General features: G+C 27.9%; 5 protein-coding genes across 14 annotated transcripts in view; 2 read left to right on the top strand and 3 right to left on the bottom strand.

The window, feature by feature from the left end:
- The window catches only part of LOC119600136 (alkaline ceramidase), a 21308-nt gene extending 19410 nt beyond the window's left edge, over positions 1–1898 (bottom strand). For 2 of the 3 annotated variants that reach the window (XM_037950225.1, XM_037950226.1), the window contains exon 1: positions 999–1898. In XM_037950225.1, the coding sequence (XP_037806153.1) occupies positions 999–1094 (96 nt within the window). In that variant the 5' untranslated portion in view covers positions 1095–1898. The remainder of the gene's footprint in view (positions 1–998) is intronic. The other variant, XR_005231123.1, reaches the window with a different exon arrangement.
- Positions 1899–3060: 1162 nt separating this feature from the next.
- Positions 3061–5105, top strand: LOC119600177 (inhibitor of growth protein 5). Of its 7 annotated transcripts, none has more exons than XM_037950267.1 (5): positions 3061–3221; positions 3449–3823; positions 3897–4078; positions 4653–4814; positions 4880–5105. In XM_037950267.1, exons 1-5 carry the CDS (start codon positions 3185–3187, stop codon positions 4979–4981), a joined length of 858 nt encoding a protein of 285 aa, XP_037806195.1. In that variant the 5' UTR covers positions 3061–3184; the 3' UTR covers positions 4982–5105. The 7 variants fall into 7 exon arrangements, with proteins under 7 accessions (XP_037806195.1, XP_037806196.1, XP_037806199.1 ...); XM_037950268.1 differs by having other exon boundaries at positions 4656–4814; XM_037950271.1 differs by having other exon boundaries at positions 3897–4039.
- Positions 5106–5251: 146 nt separating this feature from the next.
- On the bottom strand, positions 5252–8030 carry LOC119600167 (stAR-related lipid transfer protein 7, mitochondrial). Of its 2 annotated transcripts, none has more exons than XM_037950255.1 (3): positions 6338–8030; positions 6124–6275; positions 5252–6047 (listed from the first exon to the last, which is right to left on the bottom strand). In XM_037950255.1, exon 1 carries the CDS (start codon positions 7692–7694, stop codon positions 6441–6443), a length of 1254 nt encoding a protein of 417 aa, XP_037806183.1. In that variant the 5' UTR covers positions 7695–8030; the 3' UTR covers positions 5252–6047; positions 6124–6275; positions 6338–6440. The 2 variants fall into 2 exon arrangements, with proteins under 2 accessions (XP_037806183.1, XP_037806184.1); XM_037950256.1 differs by having other exon boundaries at positions 5252–6073.
- Positions 8031–11756: 3726 nt separating this feature from the next.
- Positions 11757–16471, top strand: LOC119600164 (transcription factor TFIIIB component B'' homolog). The gene is made up of 2 exons (XM_037950253.1): positions 11757–13567; positions 14636–16471. The coding sequence occupies exons 1-2, from the start codon at positions 11909–11911 to the stop codon at positions 15851–15853; spliced, it is 2877 nt and encodes a 958-aa protein (XP_037806181.1). The 5' UTR covers positions 11757–11908; the 3' UTR covers positions 15854–16471.
- Positions 16472–18288: 1817 nt separating this feature from the next.
- Positions 18289–20468, bottom strand: LOC119600175 (protein valois). The gene is made up of 5 exons (XM_037950265.1): positions 19991–20468; positions 19738–19929; positions 19277–19448; positions 19014–19197; positions 18289–18954 (listed from the first exon to the last, which is right to left on the bottom strand). The coding sequence occupies exons 1-5, from the start codon at positions 20363–20365 to the stop codon at positions 18774–18776; spliced, it is 1104 nt and encodes a 367-aa protein (XP_037806193.1). The 5' UTR covers positions 20366–20468; the 3' UTR covers positions 18289–18773.
- Positions 20469–21543: the final 1075 nt, after the last annotated feature.

The following is a 21543-nucleotide window of genomic DNA, read 5'->3' on the forward strand; positions in this document are numbered from 1 at the left end:
CTATCTATCTATCTATCTAGCTATCTATCTATCTATCTATCTATCGATCTATATATCTATCTATCCTATCTCATATCTATCTATCTATCTATCTATCTAATCTTATCTATCTATCGAATCTAGCTAGCTAGAATCACCATTTAACACTCAAAACTGTTCTGCTTAACATATCGCAAAATTTCGCATGTACATAGCAAATAAACAGCATACAACTATTTACAACTTACTACTAACTAATATGCTGAAATAAGGTCAGTCACACATTTGAACCTCCTCAACTATTTTCATTTTAAATTGAAATCAAATAAAAAAGGTATTAAATAAAAATCATAAAACTAATTTGATAATTGTTGAGTATGATGAAAAATAGCAAAACGCTACAATTAACTAATATTGTTATTGGTACTCTATACACACAAATGTATATTTTATATAAACAACATGCCTATGCATACATACATACATGTATATCTTCTTTAATTTGAATTTTGGCCAATTATTTCTTGACCTTATGTTCTATTAAGATTTTTTCATGCATTTAATAATAGTTTAAATGAATTTTTAGCAACTAAAAACTAGTTGTCTAATAAAAAAAAATTGTACACAATTCGCACCTTTTACGTGAAATTAAGGTCAAGGTTTAAAAACTCTACCAGAACACTTTAAAGATATGTAATAATAATAATAATAATAATAATAATAATAATAATAATAATAATAATAATAATAATAATAATAATAATAATAATAATAATAATAGATCAAATAACATTATCGTACAATGAACTATAATTATATTATTAATTTAAATAAAAACAAATAAGGAAAAACGCACATTTAATTAAAAACATGCATATTATTATCCATTGGCATGCACTTGTCTCTATGAATGTACTTTTAGCAATTATGACACGTAAGGTGTAAGAAAGATAAACAATGTTTTGTGTTTATCTATTTTTAGTGACCATACATACACACACACATACACGCTCACTTACCGTATTTACAAATTCTGCAATATTTGCCGATATTAAATAGTTGCCTTCACACCAATCAACGGGTGAACTGCCCGGTCGCAAATGCTCCCAGGCCATTGTGTATATATCAAGTTGGGAACCTATTGTTTTAGATTTCGTTTCTTAAGTTGAAGGAAATGAAAACTATTTAACACTTTACAACTTAATTGTGCAACACGGAGACGCGTTTTATGTTTAGATTGCAAAGAAATTTATAAAAAAAAAGAAATAACAAAACTATAGTTTGACAGCACTACACAATTAGAATAATTTAATTGCATAAATTTATTATTATTATTATTCTTTTGCTTCTTTTTTGTCTATCACTGTTTTATTTTATTTATTTTTATTTGCAATTAAATTTATTTAATTTTTGTGGTCGAGGTTATGTCTTTTCCGTTCCTTTTTTTGTTTGCTTCTAGTATTGAGTTGAATTTTACAAAAACCAATTTCTTTGTTGTTTTAGTTCTTTTTTTACTTATGTAATTTGCATTAAATGTTATAATTTAAGCAAATAATTGATATGGCTAATAATCACAATAAAATCGAATAGTTACACTCGATTAAAATATTCTTATTTATATAGTTCTAAAACACTTTAGCACAACTTAGGAATATTAATTTATTGTTTGCCACACTAAACAATTGCAATTGCCACCGTTTTGTAAGCAATTTTATATAGCAGACATCTGCTTTTATTGAAATTTTACGTTCGACTAAATTGTGTTTTTGTTTTTCTATAGTTTTTTTTTGTAGTGCATGCATGTGTTACTAAAATCGATTCATACACACAATTGTCATCGTTTTGTTTGAGAGTACGTAAAAATAAACATTAAAAAAATTGATAACAAAAAATGAGTAAATCAGAGCGTGAGAAATTTTGTCAACAGAGAGTATTAAAAAAATTCATTTAATACATTATGAATTAAAATGTAAATTTTTTATAAGTTTTTGAATTAGAATTTAATATTTTTTAGTTGTTTTTCAATACTTCCTTAGATTTTTGTAAATATTTTAGTTGTTTAAAGAATTTTTTAATAATTACATTTCAACAGGAAGTGTTTATGGAAACGGATATATGTATGTTTGTTTATTTACATTGCTCTCTTTCAGACAATGTCATATGTTTGACAATGTTGCCATATTCTACAAGATTTAAAGGCACAGTGTCATAAATAAATAAAATTAATAAACAATTTTAAAAAATTTAATATAAATTCTAGAAATTTATAGAAAATTTTCTTTTTATAGGAAATTTTTGATAAATTTTCTATTTTACAAAATTTTCGAGAAATTTTTTATAATAAATTTAATTTTATGTAAAATTTTAAATTTCTTTCATTAAAAATTTTCTTTTTTTTCTAAATTTATATAAAAATTTATAAAAATACAAAATTTATGCACAAATAGACTACACAAGCGGCTAGTAAAAACACCGATTCTTTCACGTTTTTGTGGACAAAGACACAAATGCCAATTTTTATTAAATATGGAAATTTTTTAAAAAGTTTGTTATTAATGAATATAAACCATACAAACGGTTTGACAAAATTTCAATATGTTTGTGTAAAAATCAAAATTTTTAAATTTTGTACAAACACAAGACACACTCATCCTTTAATCTAAAAATTTTGTGTAATAATATAAAAGTTATCGCTGCTTTTAATAAAGAATTATCTATAACGGAAAATGTTAACAATTTTCTCAAAACTTAAAAAAATGCAATCAAGGTTTTATTGTAATCCCTGTTTACAATAAATCTGACGCTTCTTCTATATAAATAAAATCTGGTAACCTTAAAAACGCGTTTACTGTTCACAAATCTGCGTCGAATCGACATGTCATAAAGCCGACGCCGAGTCAGTTTAAGACGACTTGAATGGATTTTAAAGCAAAGCCCGATATCGGGATTTACTTTATCTAGTCACGTTATTTATTCATAATTCTTAAAATAATTGGACATTTAAAAACACCGGTGAAAACTTATCATCGGGCTTTAAGTGCTTTTTAAGCCGCCGTCAAAAATTTTAGTGACTGCCGCCAACGCCGTTTATATTTGTCGGCTCAGGTGTTTGATGCATTCTACTTTTTTCTTCAACAGTTTGCAAATAGTAATTTATATTTTAAGACAAATTTATAAAAATTAATAACTATAAGACACTCAAAAAATGTCCTCAGCAATCTATTTAGAAAATTACCTAGATGGTAAGTATAAAAAGAAAGCTAATTTACACTTCTTTACACCTTTCCATCATCCATTTACACAAAATGCATATACTCACCAACAACAACAATAATTTTCTCACTTTCCCACAAAACAAATAAAATGAAAACACTCCATGTCCACACACATCATATACACCACATCCAACAAATAAAAAAAATTATTAATGAAATCAACAAAACAAATATACAACGTTCTACTACTAAAGTCTTATCCAATATAGGATTAGAGTCCTTACCCACTGAGTTAGAAAGGAATTTTAAACTTATGCGCAAATTGGACGACAGAGCACAAACTGCCATGAAAAGTATTGATAGTCATGCCAAGGAGTTTATGCGTAAATTAGCCGACAATAGTGTTACCATGACCGATGAGGAGAGACGAGAGCGTTTGACCGATATACAACAATTGTTTGGCAAAGCAAAGGAATACAGTGATGATAAGGTACAATTAGCCATACAGACTTATGAGCTGGTGGACAAACAAATCAGACGTTTAGATAATGATCTGGCACGTTTTGAGGGTGAAATACAGGAGAAGGCATCTTCGACCAGAGGTAAATCAGAGGAAGCACAAGTTAAAAGTAAGTAAATTGATTTTTTAGATTGTTTTTGATTGTTGGTCATTATTTTTGTGTATATTTTGTGTTTTGACAGAGGGACGTAAGAAAACGAAGGATTCTGGCAAGGCTACGGGTAAAAAGAAACGTAATACTTCCTCAGATGATGAGGCCAACAATAGTGCTGTTGCAGCGGCGGCCGCTTCTGGCGGTCAAGGTGGTAAAAAGAAAAAGCAGAAGGTAAATCTAGAAAAAGAAACTCGCAAGGGGGGTCAAAAGGTAATCATCTCATTATATCATTTTACATACATTTTTTCTATATTTTTTATTAATTCAATTTGGTTGTTTTTTTAGTGGTTTGGTTTAGATTTTGTTTTCATGTTATTTTTTTATAATAAGTAGCTGTAGATTTTGCATATTATATAAGTATAAAATGGTAAAAGATTTGCAGGAGATATTGTTATAATTTGTGTTGCAATTCTCAACCGGTTTGCTGTTATTGCAGAAACTAAATCGTTTTGTAATTGAAATTTGTCTTTAGAAAGTCTTTTTTACAATTTTCATAAAACAAAACTAAAAAGAAAATGTAGTGGGAAAGGTAGACAGATGCCTTCCTTAACCGAAAAGCTTTAAAATTTAATTTTTTTCATTATTTTTAAAATAAACATATTTTGCCTGTTACATTTTTGCTTAATTTCATTTATGTATTTCTTCACTTCACTCATTACTTCATTAATATCATACTAATATTATTCTGGCATGTTTATGCATATCGTACTCTTGATTAACTATTTTATACAGTTTCATTTAATATTTCAACAATTTGTTTTATTTTTCTTTTATTTTCCCAAAGCAGAAAAATGTTGATTTAGACGATTCGGAAAAAGAATCATGTCTTACTTCTGCCACACATCCCAGCGATGTCTTAGATATGCCGGTCGATCCTAATGAACCTACTTACTGTTTATGTCATCAAGTTTCTTATGGTGAAATGATAGGATGTGATAATCCTGATGTAAGTTTTAACATCTATTTCAAAATTAGTTTTCTTAATTAAAAATTTCTATTACTTTTATTTAGTGTCCCATAGAATGGTTTCATTTTGCTTGTGTTGGCCTTACTACCAAACCCAAAGGCAAATGGTTTTGTCCAAAATGTACACAAGATCGAAAGAAGAAATAACTTGTATATGGTTATGTTTTATATTTATTTTATAGTTGAATATATATTTTTTATAGCATGTAAGTTTAATTTTAAATACTGTTTTTCTAAAAATATACTTTAGTTATATAGCAAGAAAAAGAAACGAGAATCGAGTTTTTATTTACATTAATATAAAGTTTTAGAACGAATCTCAATACTATCATATGAAAGCGTTTGAATTTGGAAGGCTTATTTAGAATATAGAAAATAGAAAATTCTAACTTTTTAATAAAACAAAAATTTTTCAGATTTCATTACATATTTTTTTATTTCTTCAAATTTTTATTTTGCTACATAATTCAAAATTGTGTATGTACTTAATTTGATTTTTCTTATATTCTCCATATATAGTACAATAGAATAGATAGAATGAGATCAAAAACAAACTTTATTTGTTCATGATTTTATTTGTTTTCAAATATATTTATTCATTTTTTTGGAATTTTAATAAAACTTAATTAAATTTTGTATACAATAGTTTAAAAAAATGCATTTGAAAAAAGAAATAAAACAAAATGCAGAAATATTGCACGAAATAATTAAAAGTATATAGAACTAGGAAAAATTTATCACTTTTTTAAAGAACTAAAGAAATAATTATTTTCATTATTGGGTTGTGGGGGGAGTCGTAGTAAACAATTTTTCAAACTATAAACAACATTTAGATATAATTTTTTAAATGGAGAACCAAGAAAAATGTTAACAATTAGTTTTAAAGAGATTTCTTTAAGTTTTTCTCTATTGCATATTTAAGAAAATTTAAAAAAAAAAAAAACGTTAAAACAATTTACGTTATTTTAGTCTTTGAGTAATTAGTTTAAGATTTATGTGATGTTTTTGATATTACGTTTGAGAATATATGGTGAAAATGAGGTTTGTAATAACTATTAACGAGTTTAGAGTTTTTGCCAAAAAGTAGAAAGTCTGTGAATGAAAAAGTATAGAACTTTTGCAAATGTACATTTTGGTTGCGAAAGTTTTATAGTGTATAATTTTCTTTAGAAAAATGCTGTCAATTGTGAAATCCGCATATTTAGTAAGGATTCTATATAAGAAATAGAAATGAAATTCCTTTAAAATATATGTATGTAGTATAAGTAATATTTCAATAATATACCCACATTTTTAACTATTACTTTCTAATTGTATATTTTCTATTTGGCTTTGGCATGTTTAACTTTTCTATTGTTTACACTTTTGCTTAATGACACATCTTCAAAACTGTTTTATTCCTCTAGTCCATTTACTTAACTCAAGAGCATTAGAAAGGCACCTAAAAGAAAAATGCAAATTTTAAAAATTTTATCATTTCAATGTTTTTTTTTATGAATTTACCTAATTTGATACAATTATTTATTGAAAGACTCTCTCCCTACAATAATATATAGCAACTTGTCAAAAACTCTCCCTCTCTCTCTCTATTTATACAATCCTTTCCTTATTCGCCTTTTTTTAGATTCTCATCAGATCTTGGACGCCAGAATCTTTGCAACCAACTGTCTCGGGATTTGTTAGCTGCATATTCATTATTTAACATACTAAAACTACTGAAAACATCCTTCATGGCCAAGGCCTTTTTATACGAATAATTCTTAGTGGCAAAGTACATTTTCTGTAAAATATCCGGCATTTGTTTTTGAGCTACCCACGATTTAATGCTTTGTGGTATGGGCAAACCGGGATCATCGTAATATGTTAATATATAATGAACACCTGGCTCTTGGAAATTACGATAAGGTTTTATAACCATAAAACTCCAATAGTCTGTAACACGTACTTTGCCACTAACGTGGGGATATTTAGGATGTTGTGTTCCTCGATTGGCTACCATCATTACTTTGCGTTTGTCATCACATATAAAACGCCGGCAATAGACATAATCTCGATTATTGAAAAACTTGGGCCACTGCATTTCCCAATAGATTAGATGGGAATTGGTGCCGGGTATAGGATCCTCCTCAATTAAGTGCAAAGCTACCGCTGTGTCATCCCACTGCTTGCGATAATCCAAATCGACTTGTACGTGCAACAAATCAGCTGCTGATATATCATTAAAGCTAGCATATACCTTATAGGAATACATGGCGGTACGTTCTTCTCTACGCCATATGTGAAAATGATCTTTACTAAAGTAGGGCTCCCAGTTGCGTTCGCTTTCGCTATCTATCATTGCACTACCCTTACCAGCTGCGCCATCCACACCATTACGCTCCATATACAAGTGTGTCGTACCATTAAGCGTTTTTTTACCATTATGTTTCTGGTTGCCCTCTTTATTGCCCACCAAACAATAGCAATATTTCATATTGTACTCTTTACAACGTTCGCACAATTTATTGCGATGTATGGTGTTAATAAACTCCACATCACGATGGCAGGTATCAAAATTTGCTAAACTCAAACGTTCCGTATTCCAATCGAACCCCGAGCCGCTGCCATTACCCGTCAGACAGCCCACCACACCCACGGCACTTAAAACCAAATTTGTTCCTTTAAATTGTGGCAGTTGTCGGTGATAGGATCTTATCAGCAGCTTTAAGCCATGTGATCCATAAACTCGATGATAAAATGTAAATAGTTGTTGTAAACGTCTCGACCGTTGGGCCAATATGGATTCGCACTGATAGCACCAGGCTTTTAAAGTGGCATTCGAGGAGTGTTTTATATTCGAAAGCATACGATTAAATACCATTTTCGATTTTCTTTTCTTCACTGTGTTTTATTAAAAGTTTGTTTTAAAATGTTTAATACATTTTTACAAATTTTTAGTTTTTGTTATTTTTATATTCGCTTGCATAACATTACACGTCTTAACACTTGTTAAGTTTGTTCCGGCTTAATAAATTTTTAATATTTAATTATTGTTTAATTAATAAGTTTTGGTTTTAAACTAATTGTTCTTTATAATTTTTCTTTTTGTTATGATTTAATAAATTTACTATGGAAAATTTTAAAAAATTAGCAACAAGAAGTTTTTATGACCCCAGAAAAATGTGCCAGTTCCAGTCTTGCCAGATTTGTCGATTTATCGATATTCTGCCGAATTTTATCCTAAAATAGTAAAGAGCATATTTGCCTTTTTTTACACAATCTGAGAATATTGTAACTTCATTTATTTATCTTGAATGGGTTTCCAGAAGTCTGGTTTGAGGGTATTAAAATTTCTGAATTTTTAAGAAATCGTGTTGTTTTTTTAATTGTCAATTTATTGCCGATAAATGCCGATTTTTTGGAAAAAATTTTTGAATTTTCTTTTAATTTATCTGGCAGCTTCGGCAAGTACATGTGCCCTGCAGTTGTCAAAAATTAAAAATGTTTACCTTTTTTTAATTTTTGACAAAACAAAAAAAAATTCCATCAAGAGTTGCCACTTTATAATAAGGGTTTATACATTACCGTTATCAAATTATACATATATAACAGAAAATTATTTATATATATTTATATGTTATTAAACTTATATATATATATATAACAAAAAATTATTTAACATTATAGCAAATCATATAATATTAGCTCTGTTAATATTCTCATATATAAAAATAAAGTCAAAATAAGTTTTTATTAACGAATTAAAATTGTTTACATATCTTCCCAATCTGGCATTATTAACTTTACTACACTGAAAGAAAAAAGCAATCTTAAAACAAAAATTTTGCGTTTTTGTTTTAAAAATGCAGCATTTTTCGAGAAATTTTTTAAAAACAAAAATGTTTTTAGTAATATTAAGATATTACGTTGTTGTTTTTATAAAAAGGCAATAAAAACATTTTTAAATCAAAAATGCACTTTTTTGATTTGAAAATTATATTTTTCCAGCTAAACGTTTTAAAAATGAAATTGATTTCTTCTTACATTATAATTTATAATTTTTATTATTACAATAAAGTAAAAATGAGACGTATTTGAATTAAAAATTTTCATTTTTATTTTATAGATAAAAATTATTTTTCAAAACAAGTTAAAATTAAAATTGTTTTCTTATTAAATTAAAATTAAATATTTTTATTTTCAATATTTGACCACACCCTTTTTCGAAAGTTTAAATTAAAAGTAAAACGTTTTTAAAATAAGTTTGTTTTTTTTACAAATTATAATTTAACGCCATATTCTTTTTAAGCGTCATTTACAAATTGCAATAGCAGCATACGGAGTGATTTTCTAAAAAGTTTCAAAGTTTTTGTTAAAGTTAATGTGTTTTTAAAGTGAAATTAAAATAAAATTTGTATAAAACAAAAAATAATATCAAAGAATGTTGTAAATATAAAAAACATAACATAAATAGATAAATAAGAGCATAAAAAACCCTAAGTGATTAAAATGGAAAAATGTGCTGAGATTTGTCAGGAACAAAATGATATCGGGAATTTGGTGGACGACGAAAGCGATTTATTAATGGATTTATTAAAAAAATTTGATTTGCTCATCGTAATGAAATTTTTTAAAGGTAAGTTGTAACCTTATGCATGTTTAACATGTAAATTGAGGTTATGTTCTTAGCAGAAGAATTTACATATTTTTAATTCCACTTTAGAAGCGCATATTACATACAGATCTCTTCAATATATAAAAAATGAAGACTTAAAGGAAATTATTCCCCTGGTGGGCCTTCGTTTGGAATTTCGTGAAAAGTTATTTACATGGAGAAAGAAAGAGATATTATAAATCATTTTTTTTATAGACTCAGCTTTATTTAATAACAATTTGCAGTTTGGAATTGATGATGAGACCTTGTCAGTACCTTCAAAAGTACAGGATTGGTTGTATGACTCGCAACAGTAACAGGATTAAGTAATAACATATAAAAGGGAACTTTTTGGTACTTTTTCGTTCTTCAAAAGGTATTTTTTGAATTTTCTATAATATTGAACATGGAGTAAGTGAGAACATATAAAACGGGACTTTTTGGTACTTTTTCGTTCTTCAACTTGTACTATTTGGATTTTCTTTTATAATGAACCTAAAAACATAAAACTAAGCAATCAGGGACTTGAGTGAATGAAAATTTAAACTGGAGTATTTCTGGTAATTTTTCGTTCTTTAACTGGTACTTTTTGAATTTTCTAAAATATTGAATATATAAACATAAAATTAAACACGCAGTATCCTAATTGAACGAAAATTTATCTCGCTTATGTCCATTTTGCAAAAAGGGCTCGATATCAATCGAAATCTCTATAGGCCATAGTTGAACCTGCCCCCTTCAATAATTAATTTTAACGTTTTCTACGTACTTAATAATACCATAATAAAACAATTTTTGTTGGAACGAAAATATGTAATGAAATCTTCTTCAGAAAATGACTTAAACGCACATAAATGGCTTTCAAATGTCGATGTCGACGAAATAAACATTTTTGGGAACCGAAACCCACATTTATGAAAAATAAAATTATGAGGATCGGTCCGCCAATATAACCCTCTTACAGAAAATCAGTTTATAGCTAATACATCATTCCAAAAGTTATCATTATGATAGAATTATGGTAGAATTAAAAAAAATACTTTAAATTATATATATTATTGATCCAATTCCATATTTAAGTCCCTAATCCGAAAATCACGGTGACGTTCTTATTAATCTAATGATCGGACCACTTCCGAAATTTGCTTTTTTACGACATAACTCTTACTTCTTACTTATTTTAATCATAAAATACCACTAAAATAGGAATAGTCTTCCTTTAGAGTTGCGAGTTTTCATACATTCTAATAATGTTTTCAAAGTGAAACTTTTGGAATATTTTTCAATCTCTTTGTGATCCTTTTAAATGATGTTGTTCTGGAAGAACTTTAACATCCATGTAAACATTTTGGGTAATAAACTGGGGGACTACCAATGAGGGGAGCGGAACCTTCCATATGAATTAAATACAAAAATTCGTTTATCTGGGAAACTAATATAACTAAATTCTTCAAATTTTGCACGAACAACTTTAATATTCATCTGAACATTTTGGAGAAAAAAAGGGGGGACTTTCATCTGGGGGGCTTGGAGCTCCCATATGAATTAAATAGAAAAATTCGTATATCTGAGAAACTATTAGAGCTAGAATCTTCAAGTTTTACTGAAGAACATTTAGAGAATAACGGGCGGACTTTCAATGGGGGGCTTGGCACTTCCCATATGATTAAATACAAAATTTTGTATATCTGGAAACTATTAGATTATTCAAATTTTTCATAGATTAAATTAAAATCTTAATTAACGTTCGGAATAATTGGCGAAATTGCAATAATTTGCGTGGAATCTCCCATATGTAACAAATTGTATATCTGGAAAACCATTGTAGTTAGAATCATCAAAATTGTTAAGTAGGTTTCTTATTTATATTGCTTTTAGGGTAGCACAGCACACTGGGTATAGCTAGTAAATAAACAAATAAAATATGTATCTTTGTTTTTACGTTATTGATCATTTTCTTAATGCAAAATTTTTTAGAAACTGATTTTCTGCAAGATGTTTTATATGGAAGATAGGGTTAAATATCGGCAGATCCTAGTAAAACTTGGAGAAAGGATTTGTTTTTAATTTTTAAGAATTTTTTATTCATCCCTGCATAATTTCTCATGCAACTTTTGAGTTTGCTCTGTTTTGTTGTTATAAACAATATATTTGCTTCCAAAATCCTACTTTTTGATCTCTCGGATTCCGTTTTTATTTAAAATCGTTGAAAAATTAAAAACTAAACGTAGTTGAAAACTTAGCCGGCTTACAGTGGCCACCGCCGCCGACATATTTAGTGTCAGTCGCCGCCGCCGTTAATATTTGTCGACAGAATGTCTCGTGGTTGTCTGTCTTGTTTTTATTTTGGTTAATATATCTGTTCGAATTGCGTGAACGTTGTTTAAATTATAAAATAATTAATGAAATTGATGGATAATTGAGAAATAAATACTTTAAAAATGGCTATGAGACGACCACGTATAAAGCCAGTGGCTAATATACTATTAAATTCCAAGCGTAAAGCAAAACCAGCAAATGATGTAAAAACTGTTAAAACTGGTGAAAGTGATGTAAACGGTGGACAGGAAGTTGTAAAACAAGTAAATGTTCCAACAGTTGAAGAAAGTGCAAAGGAACAGACCATAGAAGTAGCCAACAATATTGAGAAACCATTAGAGGTTAGGGTGGACACGACAGCAAATGAAAATAACCTAAACAAAGATACAGAACAAAATCAAACAAATGATAAGGAACCACAGAATACGGAGCAGCTGGTTAATGGTAAGGATAATAACAACGAAAACGTTAATACAACAAAAGATCAAGAAGTTGTTGCAAACAACAGTGAGCCAAAAGAGCATTTAAATAAAACCCACGAAGAAGCGCCTGAGGCATTAAATGATTCCGAAGCTTTTAAGTGTCCACCAAAAGTGGGTCTTCAACGAGCTATAAGTCATACTTCCAACAGTGGAGTAGATGATGTTTTCTATTCAGATATAGAAGAAAATGCTTTACAAATGGATTTAGAAAAATCACCATCATCGAATGGGTGCCCAATGTCTCCTTCAAAAAATTTGACCAGACAACGAATACGACCCACACCACATTTTGGCCAAAGGCGTAATAGTTTTGTAGGTTCCTCACCCTCACCTCATAACTCGGGAAATGAAGACAATCACCTTGGTGGAGGCAATGTTAACAATGATTTTGTACAACCTTCTCCAACAAGGCGAGAAAGACATTACTCAGCCTCTTTAACAGGCAGTAGCCACTCATCACATCCACACTATCATCATACACCACATAAATATTTACCCGCGGGAATAACAAACAGTAGCATGGGACGCATACGTACAGAATCTGGCTGCTCGGTATTTTCGGACACCAACACTTCCTCGCACAAGTCTCGTAAAACAGAGGATAATAAACAGCATTCTCGTAAAGATTTTGAGGCTCGCTTTCATAATGGTGTACCTGAAAAGTCTGCCATAAAAATGTCCGATTTGATTTATTACAATCCAGCCACTAATCCCATGGAACAAAAACCTAATCCCAGTGTAAAACTAGAACAATCCGAAACTTCAACTAGTGATGTTAAACCGTTTGCCGAAAAAGTAGAAAAAGATACAGACAATTCGGCAGAGGGTGAAGCTGTACCAGTGCCGCAATTAAAACTCAATGCCAAAGGAGAACTTATACTCGATGATAAATCGTTAGTCATTGAAACCACTGCCGAGCAGGAAGCGCGTAAAGTATTAGCCAACTCTTCATTAATATATCTAGATGAGAATACAGGCATGAATGGTTTTTATTCGAGGCAAAAACGTACACGTGAATGGTTGCCCGCCGAAACCATAAAATTCTATCGTTGTCTGCAGAATGTTGGCACCGACTTTTCACTAATGGTCTCTTTATTTCCTAATCGTACGCGGCGTGATTTGAAATTAAAATTCAAAAAGGAAGAGCGTAAAAATTGTCATCTTATCAATAAGGCTTTATTGTATCCCAAACAATTTGATCTAGAATCGTTGAAACAACAAATCGATGAGGAGGAAAAGATGCGAGAAGAGCAGGCTAAGAAAGCTAAGGCTACTAAAGAGAAAAAGGAATCGAAAAAGGTTAGTTGTTTTCAAACATGCACACATACATATATGGGGAAATAGTTTGATTGGGATTGATGTGGGAAGCTAGATATGTTGAAAGATAGAAATGTTGAAAGATAGAAAGATATGTTGAAAGATAGAAAGATATGTTTAATGATAGAAAGATACGTTGAAAGATAGAAAGATATGTTGAATGATAGAAAGATATGTTGAAAGATAGAAAGATATGTTGAAAGATAGAAAGATATGTTGAAAGATAGAAAGATATGTTAAAAGATAGAAAGATATGTTAAAAGATATAAAGATATGTTGAAATATATGTTGAAAGATAGATAGATAGATAGATAGATAGATAGATAGATAGACAGATAGATAGATAGATAGATAGATAGATAGATAGATAGATAGATAGATAGATAGATAGATAGATAGATAGATAGATAGATAGATAGATAGATAGATAGATAGATAGATAGATAGATAGATAGATAGATAGATAGATAGATAGATAGATAGATAGATAGATAGATAGATAGATAGATAGATAGATAGATAGATAGATAGATAGATAGATAGATAGATAGATAGATAGATAGATAGATAGATAGATAGATAGGATAGATAGAAGATAGATAGATAGAAAGATAGAAAGAAAGAAAGATAGATAGATAGATAGATAGATAGATAGATAGATAGATAGATAGATAGATAGATAGATAGATAGATAGATAGATAGATAGATAGATAAATAGATAGATAGATAGATAGATAGATAGATAGATAGATAGATAGATAGATAGATAGATAGATAGATAGATAGATAGATAGATAGATAGATAGATAGATAGATAGATAGATAGATAGATAGATAGATAGATAGATAGATAGATAGATAGATAGATAGATAGGTAGATAGATAGATAGATAGATAGATATATAGATAGATAGATAGATAGATAGATAGATAGATAGATAGATAGATAGATAGATAGAATCTATCAAAAACATATCCGTACATTTTAAACACCTTTTCGATAACTTATAATTTAACATTTTTAATCCTTTTTTTACATTTTGTTTTAGAGGAAAATTTTTACTCAAAGCATAGCAAATCGTGTATTATTAAACGAAGATATTTATCAAAATGAAAATGAACAAGAACAAAAACCAAAAAGAGTACGAAAAACTAAGGATATAGTAGATAAATCAGGACAAAATGATCATAATGATACCACCAATGGGCAAGAACCCATAGAACTAAATAGCCAGGAAATTAATCCAAATGAAACTGAACACAAACCCAAGCAAAAAAGAACATATACAAAATCTAAAAAGACTTCCCCGAAGAATGAAGAAAATGAAGATGTAGTTGTTGAAAATAACAACAACAACAATAATGGCGACATAGAAACCAATGATAGCTTAAAGGTGGATAAAGTAAAACGACGGCGAAGGCGAACCCCCAATAAAACACAAAAAGAAGAAATTATTATTATAAAAGAAGAAATAATTAAAATCGAAAATAAACAAGAATCTAACTCAGCACCAGCGGCTGCTCCAATGGAGTATCAAGACACCAAACAGTTGCAAACGGAAATTGATGAACTATTAGACTCAGATGCAGTAGACATACCATATGGTGGTGTTGGTGCCAATACATCCTATGAAACTACAACTGCCAATAATTATACTGTCACTTCACAGGTGGACCAATATAATGAACAAAGTAACACACCACCCGTACCGTACACTACAAATTATGAGGAGGATTATTGTGAAACGGAATCGGACATTAATAAATATGAACATAGGACTTTTGTTAACTTAGATGATGGCTCTGTTAATGTTTATAGTAAAATCAAAGATGATGCTACATTTATAACGCCACCACCAACCACACCACTACCTTCACCTCCCCCCACACGATCTCAAACGCCAACCTCACTTTCTCCAACATCACCGCCGCAAATACTACCCGATCATATTAACTATGAAAATGATTCCTTAGAATCAACAGAAACAACTACAACTCCAATGATAATCCCTGATCCAGAGATTATTAGCAATGATACTTGTTCGTCTGTGATATCCGAACGTGAATTAAATGAAGAAGATATACAATCAATTCTAACGGAATTAGCTGAAGGCTCATTAGTTTTAGTTTCCTCTTTAGATCCTGATGATCCCGATAAAGTTTTAAATGAAATCTATATGGTAGATAAAAATACGGGTGAATTATGTGAAGAACCTTTAAATATACCCGATAATATTGTGCAGTGTATTTTAACAGTGGTCAGCTAAAAGTTTTCTTTTTTTTATGTACATATAAATGTTTTGGTATTTATTTTTAAGAGCATTTCTTTTTTTTAATTAATCCTTTAGATATTCATACATACATATATACTCGTATTACTATTAGCTTTTTTCTTTGTTTTAAATTGTTGCCTTTATCTTGTTTTTGGAAAAGGTGGTTTCTTTTTTGTTTATACTTGAATAAAAAGTTGGTTTATATATTTTTTGATAACAAGTGTGAAAGTAAGATTTTTTAATTTTGACTAAAACTAATTCGAAAATAAGTTATTTCTATAACAATTTTCAAGAAATTTATATTTTTATTTTAATTTTTTTTTACTAAATCTATTTAATTTTCATAAATATTTTGTTTTTTATAAAGAATTGAAAACCCCTTTTTGACATATTAATACTTACTTTAGATCAAAAGTATTGCTATCCATATAAAAATGATATATTATTTTTATCATTTTGTTTTTTATGAACTTTGGCCATACAAAAAGAAGATCTTTATTGATATTGATCAAACATTTTGTTAATTGTTAAATTATATTTATTGCTTTGTTATAAATAATTTCATTTCATTATTTACTTATAAGAATAAAAAAATAAAATTAGAGCTTTGCTATTGTAATAATAAATAAATATTGAAGTTTTAATCAATTCTATAAAAAGGAAAAAATTCGAAAATTTTTTAAAAATTTCAATAAAAATGGAAAAAAATCTGTAAAAAAAATTTCCAGAATTCTGGAAAAAGGGAAATTAAAAAAAATATATAGAAAGATTTTTCCTAAAAATGGAAACATTTTTATATAAAGGGAAATTTTCGATAAATTTCTATTAAAAAAGGAAAATTTTTTGTAAAATGAGAAAATTTCGAAAAAATTTTTATATATACTCGTATTACTATTAGCTTTTTTCTTTGTTTTAAATTGTTGCCTTTATCTTGTTTTTGGAAAAGGTGGTTTCTTTTTTGTTAATACTTGAATAAAAAGTTGGTTTATATATTTTTTGATAACAAGTGTGAAAGTAAGATTTTTTAATTTTGACTAAAACTAATTCGAAAATAAGTTATTTCTATAACAATTTTCAAGAAATTTATATTTTTATTTTAATTTTTTTTTACTAAATCTATTTAATTTTCATAAATATTTTGTTTTTTATAAAGAATTGAAAACCCCTTTTTGACATATTAATACTTACTTTAGATCAAAAGTATTGCTATCCATATAAAAATGATATATTATTTTTATCATTTTGTTTTTTATGAACTTTGGCCATACAAAAAGAAGATCTTTATTGATATTGATCAAACATTTTGTTAATTGTTAAATTATATTTATTGCTTTGTTATAAATAATTTCATTTCATTATTTACTTATAAGAATAAAAAAATAAAATTAGAGCTTTGCTATTGTAATAATAAATAAATATTGAAGTTTTAATCAATTCTATAAAAAGGAAAAAATTCGAAAATTTTTTAAAAATTTCAATAAAAATGGAAAAAAATCTGTAAAAAAAATTTCCAGAATTCTGGAAAAAGGGAAATTAAAAAAAATATATAGAAAGATTTTTCCTAAAAATGGAAACATTTTTATATAAAGGGAAATTTTCGATAAATTTCTATTAAAAAAGGAAAATTTTTTGTAAAATGAGAAAATTTCGAAAAAATTTTTATAAAAAGATAAATTATTTGATAATTTTTTATAAAAAGGAAATTTTTTGTAAAAAGGGAAATTGTCGAAAAATGTCTATACAAAGGGAAATTCTGGATAATTTTTTGTAAAAAGAGATATATTTCGAAAACTTTCTATAAAATTTCGAAAATTTATATAAAAGGCATAATTTTTGAAATTTTTCTATAAAAAGATAAATTTTTCAAAAATTTTCTGTAAAAATTAATTTTAAAAAATTGTCTGTAAAAATCAAAATTTCCAAAAATTTTAAAAGCATAATTTTTGAAAAATTTCTTAAAATTGGTAAATTTTCTCAAAAAACAAGGAAATTTCTCAAAAAAGTAACTTTTCCAAAATTTGTTTAAAAATGGGAACTTTTTAGAAATAAAATTTTGCAAAAATGTTAATTTTCAAAATATTCATATAAAGGAGATTTTTTTTTTTTTGTAAAAATTGAAAATTTCTAAAAATTTGTGTTAAAAGTGAAATTTTTGGAAAATTTTTTATAAAGAGAATTTTATGCAAATGTTCTATAAAAGAAAAACATTTTCTAAAAATTTTCTATAAAAAGAGACATTTTTCGAAAATTTTCTATAAAAGTTAAACATTTTAATAAATTTTCTATAAAGAGATACATTTTTGGAAAATTTTCTGCATGAATTATACAGAAAATATGCGTTGCCAACTATGCAATTTTTCTATATATAAATTATATAGATTTAGAAGAATTGCAAAAAATATTAAAAAGGATATCTGTCCCCTTTCGATTTCAGTTTTTTTTTAAATATCGGCTTTCTTTATTTCTGTACATACTAAAAATAATAAAAATTGCTTTTGGTAGCGGTATATTAGTAAATGAAATACATAGATATTGAAAATTAAAAATTATTACATGAATATATATTTTTATTAAAAAGAAATTATAAAAATGTTTTAAGTAAATTAAAATAATTCACGGTATTGAGAATTTATTATAAATTCGTAGCAAATACCCATTATGAAAGAAATTATTATTGTACTTTGCTGATATTTGAATTTAATTCGTAGCAGTTAAAGTCAAGTTGAATAGTGTGAAAAATTTGCAAACATACTTGACACCATTGTAAAGTTTCTTAATATAAAATTATGTTCATGATTTGTTTTTGATTATCACAAATGCTAGGCTAATTCTAGGCTTTTGGAATTAACTATTACTATTGTGCTTTAAATAACTATGTATTGCATTTATGTATATCATAGAAACTTCGTTAAATTTATTGTATTTCATGACCACGCAATTTACCTTCATAACCAACGGTTACTAACTCGGACGACGTTAACCAAGCACAGTCTCGTATAAAATTCTGACTATAATTATTTTCATAGAATATTTCATTTGAGCAGGATTTGGATACTTTAACGCAATTTGAATCGGCTACAATAGCTAAATTTTCTCTGTAATAAAAACAAGTAAATAATGAAGTGTTTCTTTTAAACTTTTTAAGCTGTTTTACCCATTTGGTGATATTTTTCTTATAGGACGATCAAAGTATTGTGTTTTATTCAATAACTCCTTGGGCTTGCGTGTATCAATTGTTAACACATTACCAGATTCATCACCTAAATACACACAATTATCCTGAGGATCTAAGGCCCAATTAACCGTTTTAAAACGCACATTATGTTCACTGTATAACGCTTTACGGAAATGAATATTGGAGAAATATATTCGTTACTTTTAAATTATTAAATATATTTTGAAATAATTATATATTACCAATTGCCGGTCTAGTTTCACGATCATCCCATAGCAGACAGGATTTGTCTAAAGAACAAGTAGTAAATATAGCATCATTTGTGGGAGATGAAGTCAATCCAGTTATAGAATCCGTATGAGCATAACGGTAACTTTGTTGTGAAAATAAATCAGCTTTGCCCATATCCCAGATCTAAGGAAAAAAATGTTTTTTTTTATTAAGAACTGTTGGACACTATGAAATCTTTTTTCTAATCGAAATTTTCTACAAAATGATCAAAATTTCGAAAATTGTCTATAAAAAGAAAATTTCGAAAATTCTTCACAATTTTTTTGGAAATTAAGCTAAATGCTTACTAGTGCCATCGCCATTATATGCTTATACATATCCTATCAAAATAAACTAGAAATTATAATATTTTTAGTCAAAAACAAATTTCCACATTCAACACGTGTCTTATTTACCAAAAATTCAAACTTACCTTTAAAGCACCATCTTTACTACCCGTCACCGCCTTATAGTCGTTCGTTTTAAAGCCTGCTAAACATGTGATGGGTTTCATATGTTCACATTTTTCACCAATCAAAAAGGGGCAATAGGGATTTTTCGGACTACGTACTTCAGATTGGGTAGACCAAACTTGTAGTTTCCCAGAGTTTAAAGCTAAAAGTAGCTTTATAAAAATGTATATATGAAAACATATTTAAATCTACTTAATATTATTAACAACTTACTATATTAGGTTCTACAAATTCGATACAATTTATAATGGCTGGACTTTCTAACTTATAGCAGGGTGTTGACATATCCAGTGAGTTTTTTTCATTTTTCACTTGACTCTTCTCGAAGGCCCACAAAGTGCCTAACCAATTACGTCCACTTAATTTATTGGTGGCTATAGCTACATTTCCTTTTTCATCATCACATTTTGTGCTGATGCTAATGCATTCCCAGGCATCATGCATACGCACATTGTGATTTAGAGGACGCTTTGCGTAGTCGCGTGAATTTAAATTGGGATAATGAGTATTGTCGGCCAAGTTAGTTTCTTCTGGCGGATTGTAGTCATCAGGTGTTTTATAAATTTCGCCATAAATTAGCGGAAGCATTTTTTCGTTTTATTTTTATTAATATAAAACTGAAGAGAATTCAGGATAATTAAAATGTTTTGTTTTAAACACCTTTTTTTTCTAATTTATAAAAACGAAGAAGAAGAAACCGGCACAGCATTGTATAAAAAGTGTATGATATTTATTTAGAAGAGATGCCACACTGTGGGAAATAAATTATTAGGGGAAGTAAATCATAAAATTAAACCGCATGCCAGAACATTTCTTTGTGATAACAAAACGAGTTTGAAGAAAGAAAAAGGTTGATAGATAGATATATAAATAGATAGATAGATAGATAGATAGACAGATAGATAGATAGATTGATAGATAGATAGATAGATAGATAGATAGATAGATAGATAGATAGATAGATAGATAGATAGATAGATAGATAGATAGATAGATAGATAGATAGATAGATAGATAGATAGATAGATAGATAGATAGATAGATAGATAGATAGATAGATAGATAGATAGATAGATAGATAGATAGATAGATAGATAGATAGATATATAGATAGATAGAGAAATAGATAGGTAGATAGATAGATAGATAGATAGATAGATAGGTAGATAGATAGATAGATAGATAGATAGATAGATAGATAGATAGATAGATAGATAGATAGATAGATAGATAGATAGATAGATAGATAGATATATATATAGATAGATAGATAGATAGATAGATAGATAGATAGATAGATAGATAGATAGATAGATAGATAGATAGATAGATAGATAGATAGATAGATAGATAGATAGATAGATAGATAGATAGATAGATAGATAGATAGATAGATAGATAGATAGATAGATAGATAGATAGATAGATAGATATATAGATAGATAGATAGATAGATAGATAGATAGATAGATAGATAGATATCGTCACCTGAAACGCAAACGGCCCTAACTAACCAAAAATTCAAAATCGATTTTAATGTTGATTCTAATGTATTGCATCAAAACAAATGTCCACACCAAAAATTCGACTCTTCTAACAAAAATTATCGATTTTATTTACCAAAAATAAAAGGCCCTATCTACAAAAACATTTCAATATTAAAGGTAAAAAGTCCAATTTATCGATTTTTATATACGCCATTGTCAACTATCATAACAAATGATAGGTTTCACTATTAAACAATTTGTTTATTTACTACAAATAAA

This window comes from Lucilia sericata, unplaced genomic scaffold (genome assembly GCF_015586225.1).
Source record: "Lucilia sericata isolate MDLA Ls3-8-SP2 unplaced genomic scaffold, ASM1558622v1 Contig000105F_arrow, whole genome shotgun sequence".
Lineage (NCBI taxonomy): Eukaryota > Metazoa > Arthropoda > Insecta > Diptera > Calliphoridae > Lucilia > Lucilia sericata.